General features: G+C 37.6%; 1 protein-coding gene across 2 annotated transcripts in view; it reads right to left on the reverse strand.

The window, feature by feature from the left end:
* Positions 1 to 21,890, reverse strand: part of kcp (kielin cysteine rich BMP regulator) — a 273,671-nt gene that overhangs the window by 9,030 nt on the left and 242,751 nt on the right. For both annotated transcript variants that reach the window (XM_028814659.2, XM_051930227.1), the window contains 4 exons: positions 17,182 to 17,293; positions 16,173 to 16,274; positions 12,354 to 12,518; positions 1,194 to 1,494 (listed from right to left, as the gene is read on the reverse strand). In XM_028814659.2, the coding sequence (XP_028670492.1) occupies positions 1,194 to 1,494; positions 12,354 to 12,518; positions 16,173 to 16,274; positions 17,182 to 17,293 (680 nt within the window). The remainder of the gene's footprint in view (positions 1 to 1,193; positions 1,495 to 12,353; positions 12,519 to 16,172; positions 16,275 to 17,181; positions 17,294 to 21,890) is intronic.

The following is a 21,890-nucleotide window of genomic DNA, read 5'->3' on the forward strand; positions in this document are numbered from 1 at the left end:
TAAAGGAATACTCCACCCACAAATTATATTTTTGTAAATGTCACTTACAAATGTAGTTTGTATTGGCGGCCAAGAAAAAAAATTCAATCTCATGTTTTTACAGAGAAGTTACATATGAAAGATTCATATTGTACAGGACCCAACTCTGGACAATGGCAAATGATATGTTAAACATCCATGGAAAAAAGAACAACATTTCTCACCTAACTCATGTCATTTGAAAGCTCAAAATGTGTAAAATGAATGCATTTTTTACTAAAATGCTATGGATAATTACTTCTCAAAAATTATACTCGAAGGATAAACAGGAAGGACTTCTTTCCCACTATTCGGTGCAACTGAATTGAAGACCCTCCTCTCCCCTTATTCATCAGTCAGGAATCCTGTCTTCAAATGGATAATGGACAAGTGGATTATGTGACACGAGACTTTTTTTTTGTTTTCCACATTTTTTGCTGTTGTCCATAGTTGGTCACTGCTGGATACAATTTCAACCTTTCCTATGTAATTTCTCCATGAAAAAATGAAATAAAAAATTTTCTCGACCACAACTACAAAATACACGAGGTGAGAAACATTTAAAAAAAATAACATTTTTTTGGTTAGTATTACTTTAAGAGACCATAAAGGTATATGAAACATGGGTACCAGGTTTTATGCATGATTTGCAACTTTGTGATGGCGACTTAATGTATTCCACTACATGTGAATTAGGACTTAATGGAGATAATTATTTGCCTTCTGCAATTCATTTTGCCAAGTATTTTTATAGCTAAAATTTATGTGATTAAGAGATAATAAGTAAGGATAATACCTCTTCCACCACTGGCACTTTCTGTGGCCAATGAAACCCATTTTGGATGCAATTAATTTGCACTCTCAAATGCTTTACAGAACTACACAATCAGCGACTATTTACTATAGTGTGTGCAAAAGAGATCTGAAAGGATTTTCTGCTACCATATTTACCTTATATAGGAAATTTAGTCTCTCCACATGATACTCTTTAAGTCTTCTAATTCATTTCTAAAATTTCTGTATTTGTTTTATTTAACGTATTGAGAGAATATATACATATATATATAATATGTGTGTGTATATATATATATATATGTGTGTGTGTGTGTGTGTGTTAATAAGTTGTAACTAACACCAGAGTTAGTGAAGAAAAAATAAACAAACTGCTTTCCTACCACATAGTGAAGGTGACCTCCAGTGCAGAATGACTCCAGCCTCTCGACATTCAGATGCATATGCTTCCAGGGCATCACACAAGCAGTCATCGACATTGGACCCACAGGCGCAAAGATCGTACACACAAGAAGCAAAGAACATTTCGGGGGGCACCACACTGTGGCAGCGTTCAAAAACCTTTGACTTTAGAATTTTGCATTTTGAATTGCCTTCCTTTCGAGCCCGGTATCCTGCTTCCTTACAGGGATCAACATCGTCTCCATCTGCACATTGTACATTTGTGACATTCTCTCCTTGAACCTGCAAAACATTTTAAGCAAAAACATTTTAGTTTAGTCTAGATACCTTACTCTTCCATACTCTGCAACAGCTGCACTATTATAAAAGGCATGAAGTAATAATTTTTTCAACTCAAACAGGGTTGCATAAGCAGTTACCATTAGCACAATATTAAACATAATATCATCAAATAAATGTAAGTTTATTATTGTCTGGCACTGTCTAAACATGTCTAAGAAAACTAAATTCTGACATGTCAAAAAATATGGAACACATGCTTTGTCATGCAAATCTATTGATATATGTGAAAAAACTCTGTGTACAATGACAACAAAATTATACCCTTATCAGGAAATTCAATTCTTTATTTAGTAGTATTAATAATAATAATAAAATCAAGAATTTACATCCATCTGTACGTACATATTTTAAACATAGTTCACATTAAAATCATGTTTGTGTGTAGTCACAATAAACTAACTACCTATTAATTGCAGATACTATTTCTGATTCTAGATTAGTTAAAAAATAGGGGCTCGGATCAATTTTGCTTAGTGTGACTAGTCCTTAATAACAATTATGGATTTTTAACATATAGAAAAAAGAAGTAGAGTCTACAGAGTAAACTATTACAGCTTATCGTATGTGTATATTGGAATCAGTCTAGTGTATATTGTGACGTGTGAGTCACTGTCTTGCACCACAAAACACAAGGCTGAGTCTCAGTACATTAGGAAAACCAGCTTTATTCCACTTGAAAGAGGAACAGCATGGGTATTTATTGCAGTGGGATCTACCACTGTCCTATACACAGACACAACAAACAGGTAGGGTCGAGGCCAGGTCAGTGGCCAAGTAATATTGTTCTCTGCATTTATAATGTTCCTTGCATCACCCATTGACGACAGCCGCTTATAGCCCGACTGTGATTGGCTCAGATTTGCTGCAGCGGCGAGTGGTGATCGCGCTTTGGGGCGCTCTTCGGCGTGCCGTCATGTTGGGGGGGAGTCCCAAAAGAGTTTAGAAACCTCACAATATTATTAAAAACAGAGGATTCGTTTCTGGAAGACATTAACAAAAATACAGTATGTTTGATATCTTTGTCTTCAATTTCATTACTAAACAGGTAAAGATAGCTCTTTACTGTAAAATTCAGGACATCTGTCAGAAATGCAGCAACATATACACATAAATTCTTCTTGCCTGTATGTTGCACTGGGGGAATGTTATTTCATCACTTTATACATGTACATGGATGGTATAAAAGTAAGCCTGTCTAACTTAAACCTAACTTAAGTCTAACTTAAGCCTGTCTAACCACTTTCTGTGGTTCACTGGATGAGTCTTGTGAACATTTCTTTGCACCGTGCCAATCTAGGAGCCAGGGATGGTCCGTCTTCTTGATTATAATGGATATACTGGATTCCTCTCGATTACTTCATTATGTGTTTAATGAACTGGAAATTATCTGATTTTATACCCACCTGGCTTGTGGCTCTGGGGAGATCATGCCTGCAATACCCAATGTTATATGTACAGTATGTGGCTGGTATCTTCATGTGCATCTTGTAATATCTCCTACTATGCTTTTTTCTGCTGCTTCCTACTATGCTCGTCAGCTAATATTGCATTGTTTTAATTCAGGATCCATTAATGGCAAAGTGCTGAATCCATTACAGACTCCAAACTTGAAAAGCTTTGCCTAACAAAAACCTTTCAAAAACCAAACGATTTTATGTCACAGAGGTGACATCATCCAGATACACTTACTTCACAGAGACTCGAAGCTCAAGACAAGGCGGAGGAGTCACAGTAATTGTTAGAATATAACTAAACATCAAAAGAATCCTAATTGACGGCTTATTGTCTTTTGAGTGTCTGGTTCTTAAGCTAATTACAAAATCAGGTCCTGTCTTACTCATTGTTCTCTATCATCCCCCAAAATACAATGCGTCTTTTTTATCTAATCTGACTAAATTACTAACCCTCTTAAGTTCCCTTTTACAGAGAGTCATCCTTCTTGGCGATTTCAACATTCATATTGACATTACTACATGTAAGCTGAGAAATGAATTCCTATTCTTACTGAAAGCAGTTTTGACTTAGTGCAACATGTTGATTTTCCTACTCACTCTGGTGGTCATATTTTAGACTTGATCTGCACATCTGGCTTATCTGTCAGCAACACTTATAGCAGTGATTTGGGACTCTCTGATCATAAAGCAGTACTTTTCACTGTCTCATTACCTCTCCCTCCTCTTATCTGTAAATGTCAAATTTCTTTTAGAAACCTTAAAAAAATATCTGTCCTTCAATCCTTGCTAGTTTCATTTCTGATCTTTTCTGTCTTCAACTATTCCATCAACACTGGATAGTCTGGTTGATTCCTTTACACGCACAGCTCCATGCTGAAAAGCTGGCTGACACCTTGGGAGAATGTCATGTAGGACTGGCCTCTGTGCACATCCAGGCTTTCTGTGACCATCAAAGGGCTTACAGGGATGCACTAACTGCAGCCAAGAACACACATTATGGAAGAATAATAGAAAGTGGCCCAGGATAACCCAAGGATTTTGTTCTCTATAGTTAATAAACTACTTCAACTTGCATTTGGCTCAATTACCTCCTCTACCAAAGTGTGTGAAAAATCCCGCCACTTTTTCCTCAATAAAATTAAAGATCTAAATAATTCAACTAACATAAATCCATCATCCATTTATATATTTTCTCTCTTCTCAATCCATCCAGCTCCTTATCTAAATTTTCACCAATCACATCTGCATTTGCTAATGACATGCTTTATAAGATGAGGCCCACTACCTGTATACTGGACCCCATCCCCACCACATAATCCTGATTGTTACGAAAAAAATAAATACATCTCTTGACACTGGCTCTGTAATCCCACTGTTACAAAAGTCTGGTCTTGTTGTTGACAATTTTCAGCCAATTTCTCACTTACCTTTTCTGTCAAAATTTCTTAAGCGTGTTGTAGCTTGCCAACTCAACAATTACTTAACTTCTAATAATTGATGTAACCCTTTCAATCTGGTTTCAGGGCATAGCACAGTTGTGAAACTTTTCTGATTCAGGTAACTAATGATTTGCTTAAGGCAGCAGACAAACCAATATATTAATTCTAACGGATCTTAGTGCAGCATTTGACACTGTCAAACATGACATTCTACTGACCAGAATGGAGAACATGCTGGGTATCTTTGGCACTGCCTCCCAGTGGTTTAAGTCCTATCTGATTGACAGGCAAGAGATTGTTAGTCTTGGCAATAGTAGATCCAGAACAGTGCCGGTCACACAAGGGGTTCCTCAGGAGCTCTGTCCTCGGCCCTTTGCTCTTCCGTGTCTATATGTTTCTCCGGTTATCATTTTTATGCAGATGATACTCAACTCTATTTCAATGTTAAATAACTTCATCAGGGCTTTCTCAGCTCACAACTTGCCTCACTGAAATTAAAACCTGGATGGAGCAGAACTCCATTCCTGGAAATTGGAACTAAAGCACAATTTAAGAAAATGAGCTCCTTCTCAGTCACTCTTGACGGTGATCTCATCAGACCTTCTTGGTATCATTTTTGATTCCTCCCTTTCTTATTCCACCCACATAAACCACATTAAGAAACTTTCCTCCATTGACCTCCGTAACATATACCGTGTTCGCTTATTCCTCTCCTTTGCTAATGCTGAGAAACATGTCCATGCATTTATCACATCCTGCATTGATTACTTAACTCCCTACTGGCAGGTGCTGCTTCTAATCTTCTATCACAGCTCCAGTTGATTCAGAACTCTGCTGCAAGAGACCTATCACAGACCAGAAACAGCGATCACATCACACCCATCCTGTTTTGCCTCCACTGGCTCCTTGTGTCTTACATAATTGAAATATAAAATTCTATTATTACGTTACAAACTTTAAATGGCCTTGCACCGGACTACATCAGTGACCTTCTCCATCACTGTCCTCCTGTTCATCAACTATGGTCCTCTGATTTTGGCAATCATGCTGTACTCCATACTAACCTGCACTCTATGGGCCTTTAGCTGTATAGCACCCAGACTTTGGAATGATTTTCTGAAATTAATTAGATCAACTGACTCCATTCATTCTTTTAAAAAACAAATTAAAACTAATTTATTCAGGAAAACTTTTAACTTAACCTGACATTCTTCCTCCTCTTTTAGTCTTCCTCTCTGCCCAGATGCTCAGTATAATTTGTGTGTACAGTCATATGAAAAACTTTGGGAACCCCTTTTAATTCTTTGGATTTTTGTTTATCATTGGCTGAGCTTTCAAAGTAGCAACGTCTTTTTAATATATGACATGCCTTATAGAAACAGTATTTCAGCAGTATTCAGTGACATTAAGTTTATTGGATTAGCAGAAAATATGCAATTTGCATCATAACAAAATTAGACAGGTGCATAAATTTGGGCACCCCAACAGAGATATGACATCAATACTTAGTTGAGCCTCCTTTTGCAAACATAACAGCCTCTAGATGCCTCCTATAGCCTTTGATGAGTGTCTGGATTCTGGATGGAGGTATTTTTGACCATTCTTCCATACAAAATCTCTCCAGTTCAGTTAAATTTGATGGCTGCCGAGCATGGACAGCCTGCTTCAAATCATCCCATAGGTTTTCGATGATATTCAAGTCAGGGGACTGTGATGGCCATTCCAGAACGTTGTACTTCTCCCTCTGAATGAATGCCTTTGTAGATTTCGATCTGTGTTTTAGGTCATTGTCTTGTTGGAATATCCAACCCCTTCGTAACTTCAACTTTATGACTGATGCTTGAACATTATCGTGAAGAATTTGTTGATATTGGGTTGAATTAATTTGACCATCGACTTTAACAAGGGCCCCAGTCCCTGAACTAGCCACACAGCCCACATCATGATGGAAGCTCCACCAAATTTGACAGTAGGTAGCAGGTGTTTTTCTTGGAATGCGGTGTTCTTTTTCCGCCATTCAAAGCACTTTTTGTTATGACCAAATAACTCAATTTTTGTCTCATCAGTCCAAAGCACTTTGTTCCAAAATGAATCTGGCTTGTCTAAATGAGCATTTGCATACAACAAGCGACTCTGTTTGTGGCGTGAGTGCAGAAATGGCTTTTTTCTCATCACCTTGATATACAGATGTTCTTTGTGCAAATTGGGCTGAATTGTAGAACGATGTACAGATACACCATCTGCAGCAAGATGTTCTTGCAGGTCTTTGGAGGTGATCTGTGGGTTGTCTGTAACCATTCTCACAATCCTGCGTATATGCCACTCCTGTATTTTTCTTGTTCTGCCAGACCTGGGTTTAACAGCAAATGTGCCTGTGGCCTTCCATTTCCTGATTACATTCCTTACAGTTGAAACTGACAGTTTAAACCTCTGAGATAGCTTTTTGTAGCCTTCCCCTAAACCATGATACTGAACAATCTTTGTTTTCAGATCTTTTGAGAGTTGCTTTGAGGATCCCATGCTGTCACTCTTCAGAGGAGAGTCAAAGGGAAACAACTTGCAATTGACCACCTTAAATACCTTTTCTCATGATTGGACACACCTGTCTATGAAGTTCAAGGCTTAACGAGCTAATCCAACCAATTTGGTGTTGCAAGTAATCAGTGTTGAGCATGCATTCAAATCAGCAAAATTACAAGGGGACCCACATTTTTGCACAGCCAGTTTTTCATATTTGATTTAATTTCATACAACTAAATACTGCTTCACTAAAAGTCTTTGGTCGGAAAACACCCCAGTACTCAGAGGAGTACTTGCAGTACTTCCTACTTTCGTAGGAAATGAAAGACATACCACTGTTATCTTTTTTGTTAAAAGTAGAGTAAATTATTATGCAGGCTGAGAGGGGTTCCCAAACTTTTTCATATGACTGTAAGTGTTATCCATCCATCCAGTTTCCAACCCGCTGAATCCGAACACAGGGTCACGGGGGTCTGCTGGAGCCAATCCCAGCCAACACAGGGCACAAGGCAGGAAACAATCCTGGGCAGGGTGCCAACCCACCGCAGGACACACACAAACACACCCACACACCAAGCACACACTAGGGCCAATTTAGAATCGCCAATCCATCTAACCTGCATGTCTTTGGAAAGTGGGAGGAAACCGGAGCGCCCGGAGGAAACCCACGCAGACACGGGGAGAACATGCAAACTCCACGCAGGGAGGACCCGGGAATCGAACCCAGGTCCCCAGATCTCCCAACTGCGAGGCAGCAGCGCTACCTACTGCGCCACCGTGCCGCCCCCTGTAAATGTTATATCACAAATAATATTATTTACTTATATCACAGCTCCAGTTGATTCAAAACTCTGTTGCAAGAGTCCTAACACAGACAGCAACAGCGAGCACATGCAGTAGCACCCATCCTGCTTCGCTTCCGCTGTCTTCCTGTGCCTTACATGATTAAATATAAAATTCTATTAATAACCTACAAAGTTTTAAATGGCCTTGCACTGGACTACATCAGTGACTTTCTCCATCACTACACTCCTGTTTGCCCACTAAGGTCCTCTAATTCTGGCAATCTTCTTGTGGCCCACACTAACCTTCTCTCTAAAGGTGACAGGGCCTTCATGTTTATAGCACCTATATTTTGGAATTACAGTACCTCCCTAAATTAACTGGATCAGCTGACTCCATTCATTTTTTTAAAAGAGAGTTTAAAATTCATCTGTTTAAGAATTTAACCTAACATAATGCCCCCTCTTTCAGTCTTCCTCTCTGTCCAGAAGCTCAGTACAATATGTGCATATGTTATATCACAATGATGTTATTTGCTAGGCTTTTCCTTTAGTACTGAAGTTAGCATTTTACTCTAGTTTATTGTCTTTAATTCTGTTTAATGTTTTGTATATCATGTATCTGTTTTAATGTTCTATTCAGGAAACATTTGTATCCAGTGATACATAAACCTCTGTGAAGTACCTTAAGCATTGGAAAGGTGCAATATAAATAAAATGTATTATTATTATTATTATTATTAACTTGCTTCATTTTAATTTTTTACAAACTACTAATTGTCCATACAGCAATCATCATACAGCAGTAACATTTTTTTTATCTATAATGGCATACTGCATTTACTGTTATTATTACCAGCACTTGAGTAAAATACTGACATTTCTAGAGGTAATTTTGTTACTGGCTGTTTGGCACTGAGATTAACAAGCTCATCTACAACTAAGAAAGCAGTGCAGATCACTGAGATTTGAAGAGTGTCCTATTTTTTATCAACAGTCTAATAACAGTGATGAAATGAAATCCAAACTAAACCTATTACATTGCTAAAACTTGATTTTTTCTTTGTAGAGTCATCAGATTTAAACATGGGAAAAGACTCTGCCCATAACTTCACTCTTGACATGCTGCTTGATATTAAGTTAATTATTTGACCGTCTTGCCTAGTAATGCAAATATTTGGCAGCCATATGAATTAACCACCCATGGGGTTGGGGGGCGGTGGGACCCCTGCACTTTGCCTCTGTTAATATACACATCATTTATATAAAGCCACTCAGAGTCAGGTCAATACAATTATTTACTTCTGCAGAAGTGATGTTGACAGAGTGGCAGAACAAAGCCTTTTGAAACTTACAATTGAAACTAAACAATGAATGCATAACTATCTTGTTATAATTAAACACTGTGATTGGTTAGCAAGTAGTATGGTGATCTGAGACACTTTTATGGTTAATTTTAGTCAGGTACCAGGCAAAGGACTTAGTCACGACAAAAGAGAACATTCTACCCCAAAATAGAAGGAAATCATTATACATTTCATTAGTCAGTATAAGCTAAAGCTGGAGCTTTATCTCTTCTTTCTTCTTCCCTACTGTCACAAGCCATGTATTACAGCAAACAACGTTCCTGCTTTATTTTCCACACAGCTCTATGAACACATCTTAGCACAATTCTGGGATTGATTCTCTGCAAATGCCATTTTCTACCTTCTAGAAGGACTAAATTCAACACTAGCATTTTGAAACTGAGTTGTCAGAACTCTCTGCAGACAGTAAATCAATAAATATGATGTTTTTCTGCCTGCACAACTGATCACCCCTCAACGTTTTTTTTTTCAAACACATTAACTTCTTCCTGGCATACAGAAAAGCAAAAGAAGAACACAACATGTTTGATCAAATAGCATTGATGAATGTTTTAAAAAAAAAATCAACTACTGTACATAAATGCAATGTACAGGTGCTGGTCAAAAAATTAGAATATCATGACAAAGTTGATTTATTTCAGTAATTCCATTCAAAAAGTGAAACTTGTATATTAGATTCATTCATTACACACAGACTGATGTATTTCAAATGTTTATTTCTTTTAATTTTGATGATTATAACTGACAACTAATGAAAGTCCCAAATTCAGTATCTCGGAAAATTAGAATAATAATTAAGACCAATGCAAAAAAAGGATTTTTAGAAATGTTGGCCAACTGAAAGGTATGAACATGAAAAGTATGAGCATGTACAGCACTCAATATTTAGTTGGGGCTCCTTTGGCCTGGATTACTGCAGCAATGTGGCGTGGCATGGAGTCGATCAGTCTGTGGCACTGCTCAGGTGTTATGAGAGCCCATGTTGCTCTGATAGTGGCCTTCAGCTCTTCTGAATTATTGGGTCTCGCGTATTGCATCTTCCTCTTCACAATGGGATTTTCTATGGGGTTAAGGTCAGGCGAGTTTGCTGGCCAATCAAGAACAGGGATACCATGGTCCTTAAACCAGGTACTGGTAGCTTTGGCACTGTGTGCAGGTGCCAGGTCCTGTTGGAAAATGAAATCTGCTTCTCCATAATGTTTGTCAGCAGCAGGAAGCATGAAGTGCTCTAAAACGTCCTGGTAGACGGCTGCGTTGACCTTGGACCTCAGAAAACACAAATGACCAACACCAGCAGATGACATGGCACCCCAAACCATCACTGACTGTGGAAACTTTACACTTTACTCAAGCAACATGGATTCTGTGCCTCTCCTCTCTTCCTCCAGACTCTGGGACCTTGATTTCCAAAGGAAATGCAAAATTTACTTTCATCAGAGAACATAACTTTGGACCACTCAGCAGCAGTCCAAAGGCGATACGCTTCTGACGTTGTCTCTTGTTCAAGAGTGGCTTGACACAAGGAATGCGACAGCTGAAACCCATGTCTTGCATACGTCTGTGCGTGGTGGTTCTTGAAGCACTGACTCCAGCTGCAGTCCACTTTGTGAATCTCCCCCACATTTTTGAATGGGTTTTGTTTCACAATCCTCTCCAGGGTGCAGTTATCCCTATTGCTTGTATACTTTTTTCTACCACATCTTGTCCTTCCCTTCGCCTCTCTATTAATGTGCTTGGACACAGAGCTCTGTGAACAGCCAGCCTCTTTAGCAATGACCTTTAGTGTCTTGCCCTACTTGTGCAAGGTGTCAATGGTCATCTTTTGGACAACTTTCAAGTCAGTAGTCTTCCCCATGATTGTGTAGCCTACAGAACTAGACTGAGAGACCATTTAAAGGCTTTTGCAGGTGTTTTGAGTTAATTAGCTGATTAGAGTATGGCACCAGGTGTCTTCAATATTGAACCTTCACAATATTCTAATTTTCCGAGATACTGAATTTGGGACTTTCATTAGTTGTCAGTTATAATCATCAAAATTAAAAGAAATAAACATTTGAAATACATCAGTCTGTGTGTAATGAATGAATCTAATATACAAGTTTCACTTTTTGAATGGAATTACTGAAATAAATCAACTTTGTCATGATATTCTAATTTTATGACCAGCACCTGTATTTCAAAAGAAACTAGTGCAAACATTTTTGTACTTAAGAATGCAGGCAACCATCAGCTGATTATCAGTTTATAGATTTGTTCCCATCATTTTTCATTTTTAGGGGTTTTACCTTCATTTAGGGTCTGCCTTTTTGACATGCCTGCTGGTGTTCTATTCAACTGCTTGTTCCTGAGCACTCTTTATGAATCATGGCAATAAAATAAAAGATAGTTTTTAGACATAATTGTTATGGTTCAACTTCCCAAGTATAGCTACTGAATGTGCCTCTTCAAAAAGACTTTGACTGAATGGCAGATACAATGCTTCCATACCCTCAAGTCGTTTAGATAGATAGATAGATAGATAGATAGATAGATAGATAGATAGATAGATAGATAGATAGATAGATAGATAGATAGATAGATAGATAGATAGATAGATAGGGTAAACATGCTCCAACATTATGGTTAACACTGTAAGTAGTTACCTAGGGTAGTTGCCTCATAGCTTGATAATAATTAGTTTAACTCCTGTGTGAAATTTGATGACTATCCCACAGGAGGAGGGCTGTCTTATGATTTTAATGTACAAGTTAGTAAATTAGCACTATGGTGAAGCAGTTTGTACTACTGCTAGACAGCCATACGATGATGGCTGATTTAATTTCTAGTATGGAGTTTGCACATATTTCCAAATGGAAAAATGATTGTTACCTTATTTAAATTGTATTCTGTAAGTTAATCATATTTATTTATAGGTGTGTATCATTTTCTTCTTTGTTTCTTATATAAATAAAGAATTTAAATGGTTTGGTTGTAACAATCTGTTGGCTATTCTGCCTAACTAACTGGATCTTTGGCTAACCCCTAAAAACTAACATTTCAAAGCATAATTTGGAAGATCACTGTTTTAAGATCTAATATATTTATGTCATCTGAAAAGCATTCTTTCTTGAAAGCTTTCAGTTCTCTTTAGACTTACAGTATTTACAATATAAAAACTATTATAAATTGTATTTAAACAATCTCTAGTGTAAAATGTTAAATAGTAATGCAGTGCTTGTAAAAAAACAAATCACTAACCTTCCAGTTATTTCCAAAAGCAGCCTCAGATAACACAATCTGCCCAGTGCGAATTCTCATATCATCTTGAGGGTAGTTGTTGAAATTTCCACAAAGACCACATGTGTGTCCTTTGTATGTGCCGGGAACGCTGACTTCCAGGTGGGACTTTCCATTCCACAGCACCTGCAAAATAAAATGCTGATTAAATTTTGAAATTTTATTCAAAATATATCTTAATAGGTATACGTTTTTGATGTTTTAGAGGCATCCACTTTTGACATGAATAAAAAAAATAAATACAAATGCTAAATGTCAAAGTCTACAAATAACAACAAAATAATCCTCTACTGTGCATTAAATTATTTAATTTTAATGTCTCTAAGTCTGTCAAACTAAACATTCTATTATACTGTGTCGCAAAAACCAGACATAAGAGTCATAAAATGGTTTGGGGCAGCCACCTGTATATTGGTATCTTGGCTGCAAAGTTGCAAAATGTATAACAGCACTGATGTGCACAAAACCGAGTCCAAAACAGAACTGAGGGAATAGGGAAAAGAGGCTTTTAAAGCCCTTTAGCTGCCTCCCATGAGCATGCGTGTGACAACTGTTTTGTTCACTCTTGAAGTTACTTTCTATAACTCTGTTTATGTTAAAACTAAAGTGCAGCAATAGTTTTTGTTAACTACTTTTATGACCATTTTCAAAGGAATTTCTTCTAAGCTTTTAGGGAGGCTACTAAGACACACTCCAAAACTTCCAGTGGTGGTGTCTGAAAGAAAACTACTACAAGAAAAGGGAAGACAAACAGAGAATACCTAATCCTTTCAACAATGCTTGAACCTTCAGTACAGGTACATGAAAAGCCATAGACACAGTGAACATTCCTTTCATATTTGGTTGTCAAACTATCATGTTTGGAAATCTTTCAACTAAAACTATAATGATGACTACAGTGCACTCAAAAACACATAATTTTTACCTTGAAATGGCAGTGGTAACAGCTCCAATATTTTTAAGAGTAGAATAAGCGAAGGGGAATACTGAGTTTTCCAATACTGAACTGAATTGACAAAGCTTTACATCAAAGTACAAAGCTAACGTACAAAGATGAGTTTGAAGAGCTTTTTTTGCAATACAGCCAAAAAACAAAAAGTGAGAACTATGAGATTCCCAAGAAGACTGCTAGCAGCTAACTTATAAAGGTATGCGATCATACTGTATGTACATTGCCATGCCAGCAGCACCAAAATGATACCACTCACAAGATGCAAAATGTAAGCCAAAAAATGTATAACAGCAGATTCAACCTCAGGTGCAGAGTTCTCTTGGAATAGAGATGCTATAGTTGTACAGGGACTGCAAGTACAATGATGGAGTCTGCTAGTCTTTCTGAGGTACACAGAGATGTTAGACAGTACCTCTAGGCATTTGAGGAAAATCTCTCCCCCTTTTTATTGGTAGATAATGGTAAGTACAGACAAGTACTGGTTATAGACATGGTCAGTGATATGACTTGCAAATGTGCATACATAGGTATATGAAAGATATTGTACAATGACATTTAATTTTGGTGAGATTATTAATCTTGTTTTTTTTTCAGGATTCCAGACTTTTCTGACAAACTGCTCTGCTTGCTTATTTACAAAGAAATTCATAATTCATTAGTAATGGTGGCAACCAAGGCAATGTCAGCCCTCAAATGAAATAATTTTAGCTGATGGTGTCCAATTGCTCATAAATTTGGAGCTGATCAATGAACATCAAAAATATGCAAGTGGATTTCATGGTCATACAGAGTACTCTATAACGTCTAAATATCGTATCTGTGGTTTCAGTTAGAAAATTACACATTCTGCTGCATCAGTCAAAATGGAGGCAAGAAACAGAAGTTTTGATCTGGGCCTAAAGAGATCTGCTATGACCATGGTATGAAGATAACAAGTAAAGACTACTATATAGGTATTACTAGGCAGGGAACACGACAGGCATGAAGCAACATTAAGTAAGAAAGTCAAGATTTATGTACTGTTGTACACAAGGTGCAGAAACATGATTATTAAATGGTTATGGTAGAATTTCTGAATTCTTCAACAATATCCAATGGGTATTAAAGCATCATTTACAGAGTCTCAGAAATAAAAGCTGCTAATATTAGTAAAAAATATTAAGATATTGTGAATAGCATCCTGTGAAAAAGCCAATACAAAAAAGCAGAACAAATGAGAGGCTCAGAATGAATTGATTTATACAGGTAAAAACAATTCAGCACGGTTGCATGGAAAAATAATTAATGACTACTATAATCCTGGATTTTAAGATGAATTTCCATGTATTATTACTAACTTCATGTTCTAGTTTATTTAGAAAATGTCTCATTGAACCCGGTCTTTGCTCTAATAGCAAATACTTAAACAATAATTATTATTTTGTTTCTTTCGCATTAAACACCATGCCAAAATTTCTCACAGATAATTTTTTTACACAGTTATACAGTAGATGCATGCAGTATGGGTGAAGTAGGTTAAACATACTGTTCATGCTGATACAGTAAGTGGAGTGCAGTAAAATTCCTGCATATTAAGTTTGAAGCTATAATAACTTATGATTCTGATTGTATAAAATATGCATTGGGCACGCTGAAAGCACATAAACACAGCCAAAACAGGATAAAGATTTAATTACTAATTGTAACATGAATTTTAAAAATTAGAAGACCTCATGCATCCATTTTCAGAATCAAAATAGCCTGTGAGGAGCTGGACTTTATGCTGGGGGCAACTCATGAAATGCAAGAATCAACACTGGGTTGGAAAGAAGTCTTTTGTAAGGCTCACACAAGTGTATGACAATTCAGAGACTCCATATTAAACTTACACACATACATCTTTGAGATACTGATGTAAACTGAACATCCAAAGAGAAATACATGCAATGTTGCAGACACCTGGGATGTCCCCTTGGGGGTCAGACTGCGATTTGTTGCTACTTAGAACTGCTAGTACAGCATATTAGCCCACTTCAAGCCCTGGGTACAACACAAGCCAGGAGTGATAGTGTGCCTTGGTCAGTTTAAAAGCTTGCACAGCTCACTAAATGGGGGCCCCATGGAAAGAACACAGAAGAGATGTACACTGTACATAGTTTGTGATATTATTTCTTTTAACCTATTCTTATCTGTACAATGCTCAAAATGTTCACGTCATTTCATGGGATGCATAGATTGTAAATGTTAATTCTGAATATAATAAGTTAAAGAAAACCAAGATTCAGAGTACAGTATATCGCTTTTGATCTAAACCCTCTAAAACTTTGTAATGGTACAAGATTACAGATTAAAGCATTACATTCAAATCTGGTCAAGCTACCACTTTTACATGATGTACTACAGCTGAAATTATATTTATACCCAAAGTTCCTATTATCCCCACTAACTACCTGTTTGAATTCAAAATAATACATTTTCCTGTAAAATTGCGTTTTACAATGACAATCAACAAAAGTCAAGTCGCAAAGAAAAGCAAGAGCAAGAATTGATCTATGACAGGATTCATGTGCAACTTTATGCATGTTTAAGAGGAAAGAGCTCTAATGAACTAATAATATTAGCTCCTGGGAAAAATAAAGAACAAGTGCAGTATACAGAAAAGTTACTTTCATAGTACTTCTGACACATCCAGATTACCCTCAGCACTATAAACTAAAACGATTGTTTTAGGAAATTTGCCAGGCAAGAAGTACTATACAAAGATCATACATAAAAAATAAACACCATTATTTTCCAACATTATTAAAAATGCAGTGTTCGTAGTAGTTTTCATTAGCAAAGCTTTTTACCTTCACTCCAATGTTTGTGTTCAATAGTATGGTATTTGTCTTGCGTTCAACATATATGTATGGCTCCTTAAGAAATGGCAAGGTTACTGTCTGATAGTCAACCTGTTAAGAAAAAAAACTGTTTGCATGAACAGTTTGAAAGAAAAAATACAAAACAAAGTTGCACAATAGGACAGAACTGTTATATGATCAAAATGTTCTGGAGATGATCAGGGCCCAGAAACAGATTTAAATTGAAAGATCACAGGCCATGAACAGCAAAGTTCTGATAGGCTTCACAATGGGTGAAGGTATACGAATAATAAAAATGTGTGTAGGCTCTAAATTTCAGGGGATGGGAGCCCCTCAAACTCAATTATCATGCAGTGTGATCATATAAGTCATAATAAGGTTTTAAAAGGTTCTAAAAGTGGACAAAGGTTAGACGCAGAAACAAATACTGGACCCTAATTCATAGGTGAACATTAATCAGATGAGGAGCAGTCCTGACACCTTACTTTTTAAATATGATGACTGGTAATCAAGGATAAAAGGTGATAACTGGGCCCAAGAGGCTCTGATGCTTACTTAACAAGACTGCTTTATGGTAGTATCTTTGGTGTCAAATCAGAGATGAACCCCAGGTCAGAGTATAATTAGCCACCATCTAATCGGTTTAGCGTTCACAAGTGAATTGAGAAAGAGTGTCTTGGTACAGAGATACTGTAGTGCAGCCAGAACATTGGAGGGCATGCTGTAGTAAGTGAAAAAGGTGAAGTTGTAGTTGTTTTGAGATAGGCAATTACCAAATCTAGACAGTGATAACATCTCATTTATTTGTTAGGCCAGGTGAGGAAACAATGGTCTTTTTTCTTTCTGAAACAGTCTGTGTTCACATCTGTTTCCTATTTCAACATATGATGTACTGTATACATTATATGTAATGTAATGTGATGAAAGTTTGTGCCGGGTGTAGGTGACATCCAGTTAAACTACATAAATACCATTGGTGAAATTAAAATATCCATACCAAGACAATCCAATCTTGTAGCAACTGCACCACTACATCTCCAATCAGTACAGTAACTTCTTTTATCCAGGACACTCCTTTACGACCTTTGTCATCATTGGTTGTGTGAATACTGACAATAAAAGGGATCAAAGATTTTTACTAACATAATAATAATGCCAAAATTGTATACAAGTAAGAGTTTACTTTTATCATTTCTGAAAATTAGTTAATAGATTTATGATCTATATTGAGCTTGTATTATTACTTTTAATAAAGAAAAATGACTGAATTTCATTGCATACATTTATTACTTATTGCTACTAATGCTGCAGATTGAAAGCCATTTATAGGATTTTTCAAGTCAAAGTTCTACACATTCATGGTATATATTAATTTCCCAAATTAAACTGTTCTAAAGTGAATGTTTTATACATTTTAAAAAATACCTAGCCTTTTATCTAATTTAAAGTCCACCAGTCATGCAGGCATGTAAGTGTTCTATTATACTTTGTAAACAAGACAATAAATAATTGAACTAATTACACTTTTTTACCAAAGTTTTACACTTTTTGAAAAACCAAACTCACCAGGCTGTCAATGCTAAGTTCACAATGCCAATTAATACTCTGCATTACGTATTCTCTGTGGTTTGTTGTATGTGTGCAACAATAAAAACATACTGAGGAAATGAAACAGCAGATAATGCAAACACAGCTAAACAATGATGTAATAGAGATTAAGTTCCACAAACCAATTATTGAATTTCATAGGACATGATGAGTTGATTTTGCTGAGAACCTGGTAATAAGAGCAAGTTTTTGAATGAGTAGTAATTAGTAACTTTCACAATTTCTTCTTGGTAGTGTGGAGGAAGGCAAAGGCCCTTGTCCGGCCAGGATGCCTCAATAATCGGAAGGCTGGGGGACAGAGTGTGCTCAGGGCATTAGCTCCCCAAGGGCACTAGATGGCAGCCCACCTGGGTTGTAGCGATGCCACGGATTCCCACAGGGCTCCATGGGAGTTGGAGTTCGGCACAGACCTGCTGGGATCCATGGGTGTCGCCAGTGAGTGCTGTGGGGATTGGGGAGCCCTACTTCATGGGGCACCAGCCTTACCCAGAAGTGCTCCTGTGCCAAGCCATTGGGACACTGGAAGTATTTCTCAGGATTACTTAAAAGGACATGCCTGCCATTACTTTGGGAGCCAGAGTTGGGAGGTGGAGGATGAAACTTGCCATAGGAGGAGTGTAGGCAAACAGGAGAGGAACAGAGGAAGAAAAAAAGAAGGCTGTAGACAAAGGGCCCTTTAGATTGCACTTGGTGGTGGCTTTGCTTGTGCTGTGCAGGTGGAAAATTTGGGAAACATTTCCCACACCCGAATAAAAGATTTGTGCCTGTGTCTGTTTGTGTCTGGCTTTGGTAGCTGGTGCACCCCTGGTGGCCACAGCAGATATTTACTCAAGCCCATATTTCTGCAGTTTATGACTAAATGGATCACTGACACATTTTTCAAAATTGTATATGATCTTCTTCATCACACATGGTGAAAGACGGTGAGTGATTGCAAGTATGACTTTTTTCTGTGATAATTATGTAGCTGTCTACAGAATAGAGACAGCAATTCACCCCTGGTCAACAATAATTAATTATGTCATTTACAACAGTGGCAAGGTTAAATGGAAATGATAGAGGAAATGACACCCCTGGAACTACCACAGAGGTAGATGATCAGTGAGGTGTAGTACACAGCCAGTCTGCTTTCAAAACGGCCAACGCCCTCAAAAATGTTTTGCTTCCTTCTAGAGCAAAATTGGACTGACTCTGTTTTGCAATATGTGTGCAATCCCAAGAAGTGGATCAATATCCAATAACACTATCAGTCTGAAAAAAGATGTACTCTATTAGTGTTAAGGTTGTGAGATATGGCCGGCCATTCATCCCGGCCAATACCCCCAGGACGCTAGATGGAGTCCTCCTTGCAACGTGGAGATGCCCCGAATTCCAGCAGGGCATCATGGACTATGGAGTTTTAGTACACAGCCCTGCTGGATAACGTCGGGGCCGCAAGGTGTCGCTGCAGGGAGGCTCAGAGATTTATATCTTCCATATAGCCCGGAAGTATTTCCAACTCACGGAAACGGAAGAAATGATATACTTCCGGGCTGGTTTTTGCCTGACCCGGAAGTGATAGAAAGTCACATGGACAAACACTTCCGGGTCATGGACTATAAAAGGACCATGGGAAATCCCAGACAGTGAGCTGAGCTGGGTGGAAGGGTGGCAATGCGTCTGGGAGAGGAGGATTAGTGTATTGATTATTGTGTATTGCATGTGTAGTGTGGAGTGGAGGGTGCTTTGTGCACATTATTATTACAAAATAAATAATAATTGGAATTCTACCCGGTGTTTGGAGTGGTACCTGAGGGTTCAAGGGAGCTCTAGCGACCCCTACTGCTACAAGGTTTTTGTTTTCACATTTGGACTCCAGCCCCATCACTTTCATTTTAAAATGAAAATATTAAAAATACCTCTCTTTAGAACATAGTTTCCAGAGCCACCTGCGAAATAAGAAAATCCGCGAAGTAGAAACCATATGTTTATATGGTTATTTTTATATTGTCATGCTTGGTCACAGATTTGCGCAGAAACACAGGTGGTTGTAGAGAGACAGGAACGTTATTCAAACACTGCAAACAAATATTTGTCTCTTTTTCAAAAGTTTAAACTGTGCTCCATGACAAGACAGAGATGACAGTTCTGTCTCACAATTAAAAGAATGCAAACATATCTCTTCAAAGGAGTGTGCGTCAGGAGCACTGAAGGTCAGAAAGTGAGAGAAAACCAAACAAATCAATAGGGCTGTTTGGCTTTTAAGTATGCGAAGCACCCGGTACAAAGCTGTTGAAGGCGGCAGCTCACACCCCCTCCGTCAGGAGCAGGGAGAGAGAGAGAGAGAGAGAGAGAGACAGACAGAGAAAAACAAAGTCAAAAATCAATACGTGCCCTTTGAGCTTTTAAGTATGCGAAGCACCGTGCAGCATGTCGCTTCAGGAAGCAGCTGCACACAGAAGGTAGCAACGTGAAGATAATCTTTCAGCATTTTTAGAAGAGTGTCCGTAGCGTCCAGGTGTGCGAACAGCCCCCCTGCTCACACCCCCTACATCAGGATCAGAGAAAGTCAGCGCAAGAGAGAGAGAGAGAAACAAAAGTAAGTTGGGTAGCTTCTCAGCCATCTGCCAATAGCGTCCCTTGTATGAAATCAACTGGGCAAACCAACTGAGGAAGCATGTACCAAAAACTAAAAGACCCATTGTCCTCAGAAATCCGCGAACCAGCAAAAAATCCGCGATATATATTTAAATATGCTTACATATAAAATCCGCGATAGAGTGAAGCCGCGAAAGGCGAAGCGCGATATAGCGAGGGATCACTGTACACCATGACTCTGAAGAAATAACTAAACCTTTAAATACAGTCTAGGTATTCAATGGTTGTCATTTATACATTTTAATACCCCATCCTTGTCACAATGATTGTTGAGCTTTTAAAGGGCAGAAATTCATTATATGTTACAGTTCTCTGAGAAACAATGTTTTTAAAGTTTACAAGTGATTCTGGGTAAAACAAGACCAGGTCCCTTTATAGTGATTACATTGGTGATATTTCAGAAAGCAGGTTAAGTGGCTTACTCAGACTTGAACGAGAATTCAAGAATGGAGACAAGACTTTTAACATCATAGTTTTAACACCAGATCCTCAGTCACTACTCAACTGTATATTTAAAATATATACACATATCACTAGAAAAATAGTGGATGTGCTCAGCTCTATTCATAAGTACTGTAATTGGACAGTGAATTGAAATGTACTGTTTTGTTCTACTCAAGCAATTTGAATGTAGAACTAATAACGTCATAAATCAAGGAAAAAGTGAAGAATATTCCAAAAACCTATGGCGGGCATTGTAAATAATGTTATTTACTTTTTAAAACACAAGCAGGGTAAATATTTATAAAGTACTATTTCTTTAGAAGGTACTGGAAGGTCATGCTGAGCGCAGTGTCACAGATTTTATTTTTATTAAAAAAAATCAGTCGATGATTTGAAGTTTCCTTTATTTATCCCAAGGTACCAAGGAAGTCCAACACAGTTTCTTAAGCAAGCTTCAGGCTGAACTAGAACAGTAATGAATGCATGATCATTTATAATTGTTGGACATCCAATGGTACTCAGGTTAATCAGTATATAACTGTTAGTTAAGGGCACTTCATTTGTTTTATCATTCTGTCCAAGGTAAACAATTCTCATAATTTTGCTGAATTCCAGAGTAAGAGTTTACACTTTAACAAAGTTCTAATTCAAGCTAATGTGAAGCATTTCTCCTTCAACCACCTGCCTCTGAAAGAGTAAAGCATCCAACAACACAGCTTCAGAATCTTGAATATTTACAGTACTATGCAAAAGTTTTAGGCAGGTGTGAAAAAATGCTGTAAACAAAGAATGCTTTCAAAAATGGAAGTGTTAATTGTTTATTTTCATCAATCAACAAAATGCAGTGAATGAACAAAAGAGAAATCTAAATCAAATCAATATTTGGTGTGACCACCCTTTGCCTTCAAAACAGCATCAATTCTTCTAGGTACACTTGCACACAGTTTTTGAAGGAACTCGGCTGGTAGGTTGTTCCAAACATCTTGGAGAACTAACCACAGATCTTCTGTGGATGTA

Source organism: Erpetoichthys calabaricus, chromosome 1, assembly GCF_900747795.2.
Source record: "Erpetoichthys calabaricus chromosome 1, fErpCal1.3, whole genome shotgun sequence".
Taxonomy (NCBI): Eukaryota; Metazoa; Chordata; class Cladistia; order Polypteriformes; family Polypteridae; genus Erpetoichthys; species Erpetoichthys calabaricus.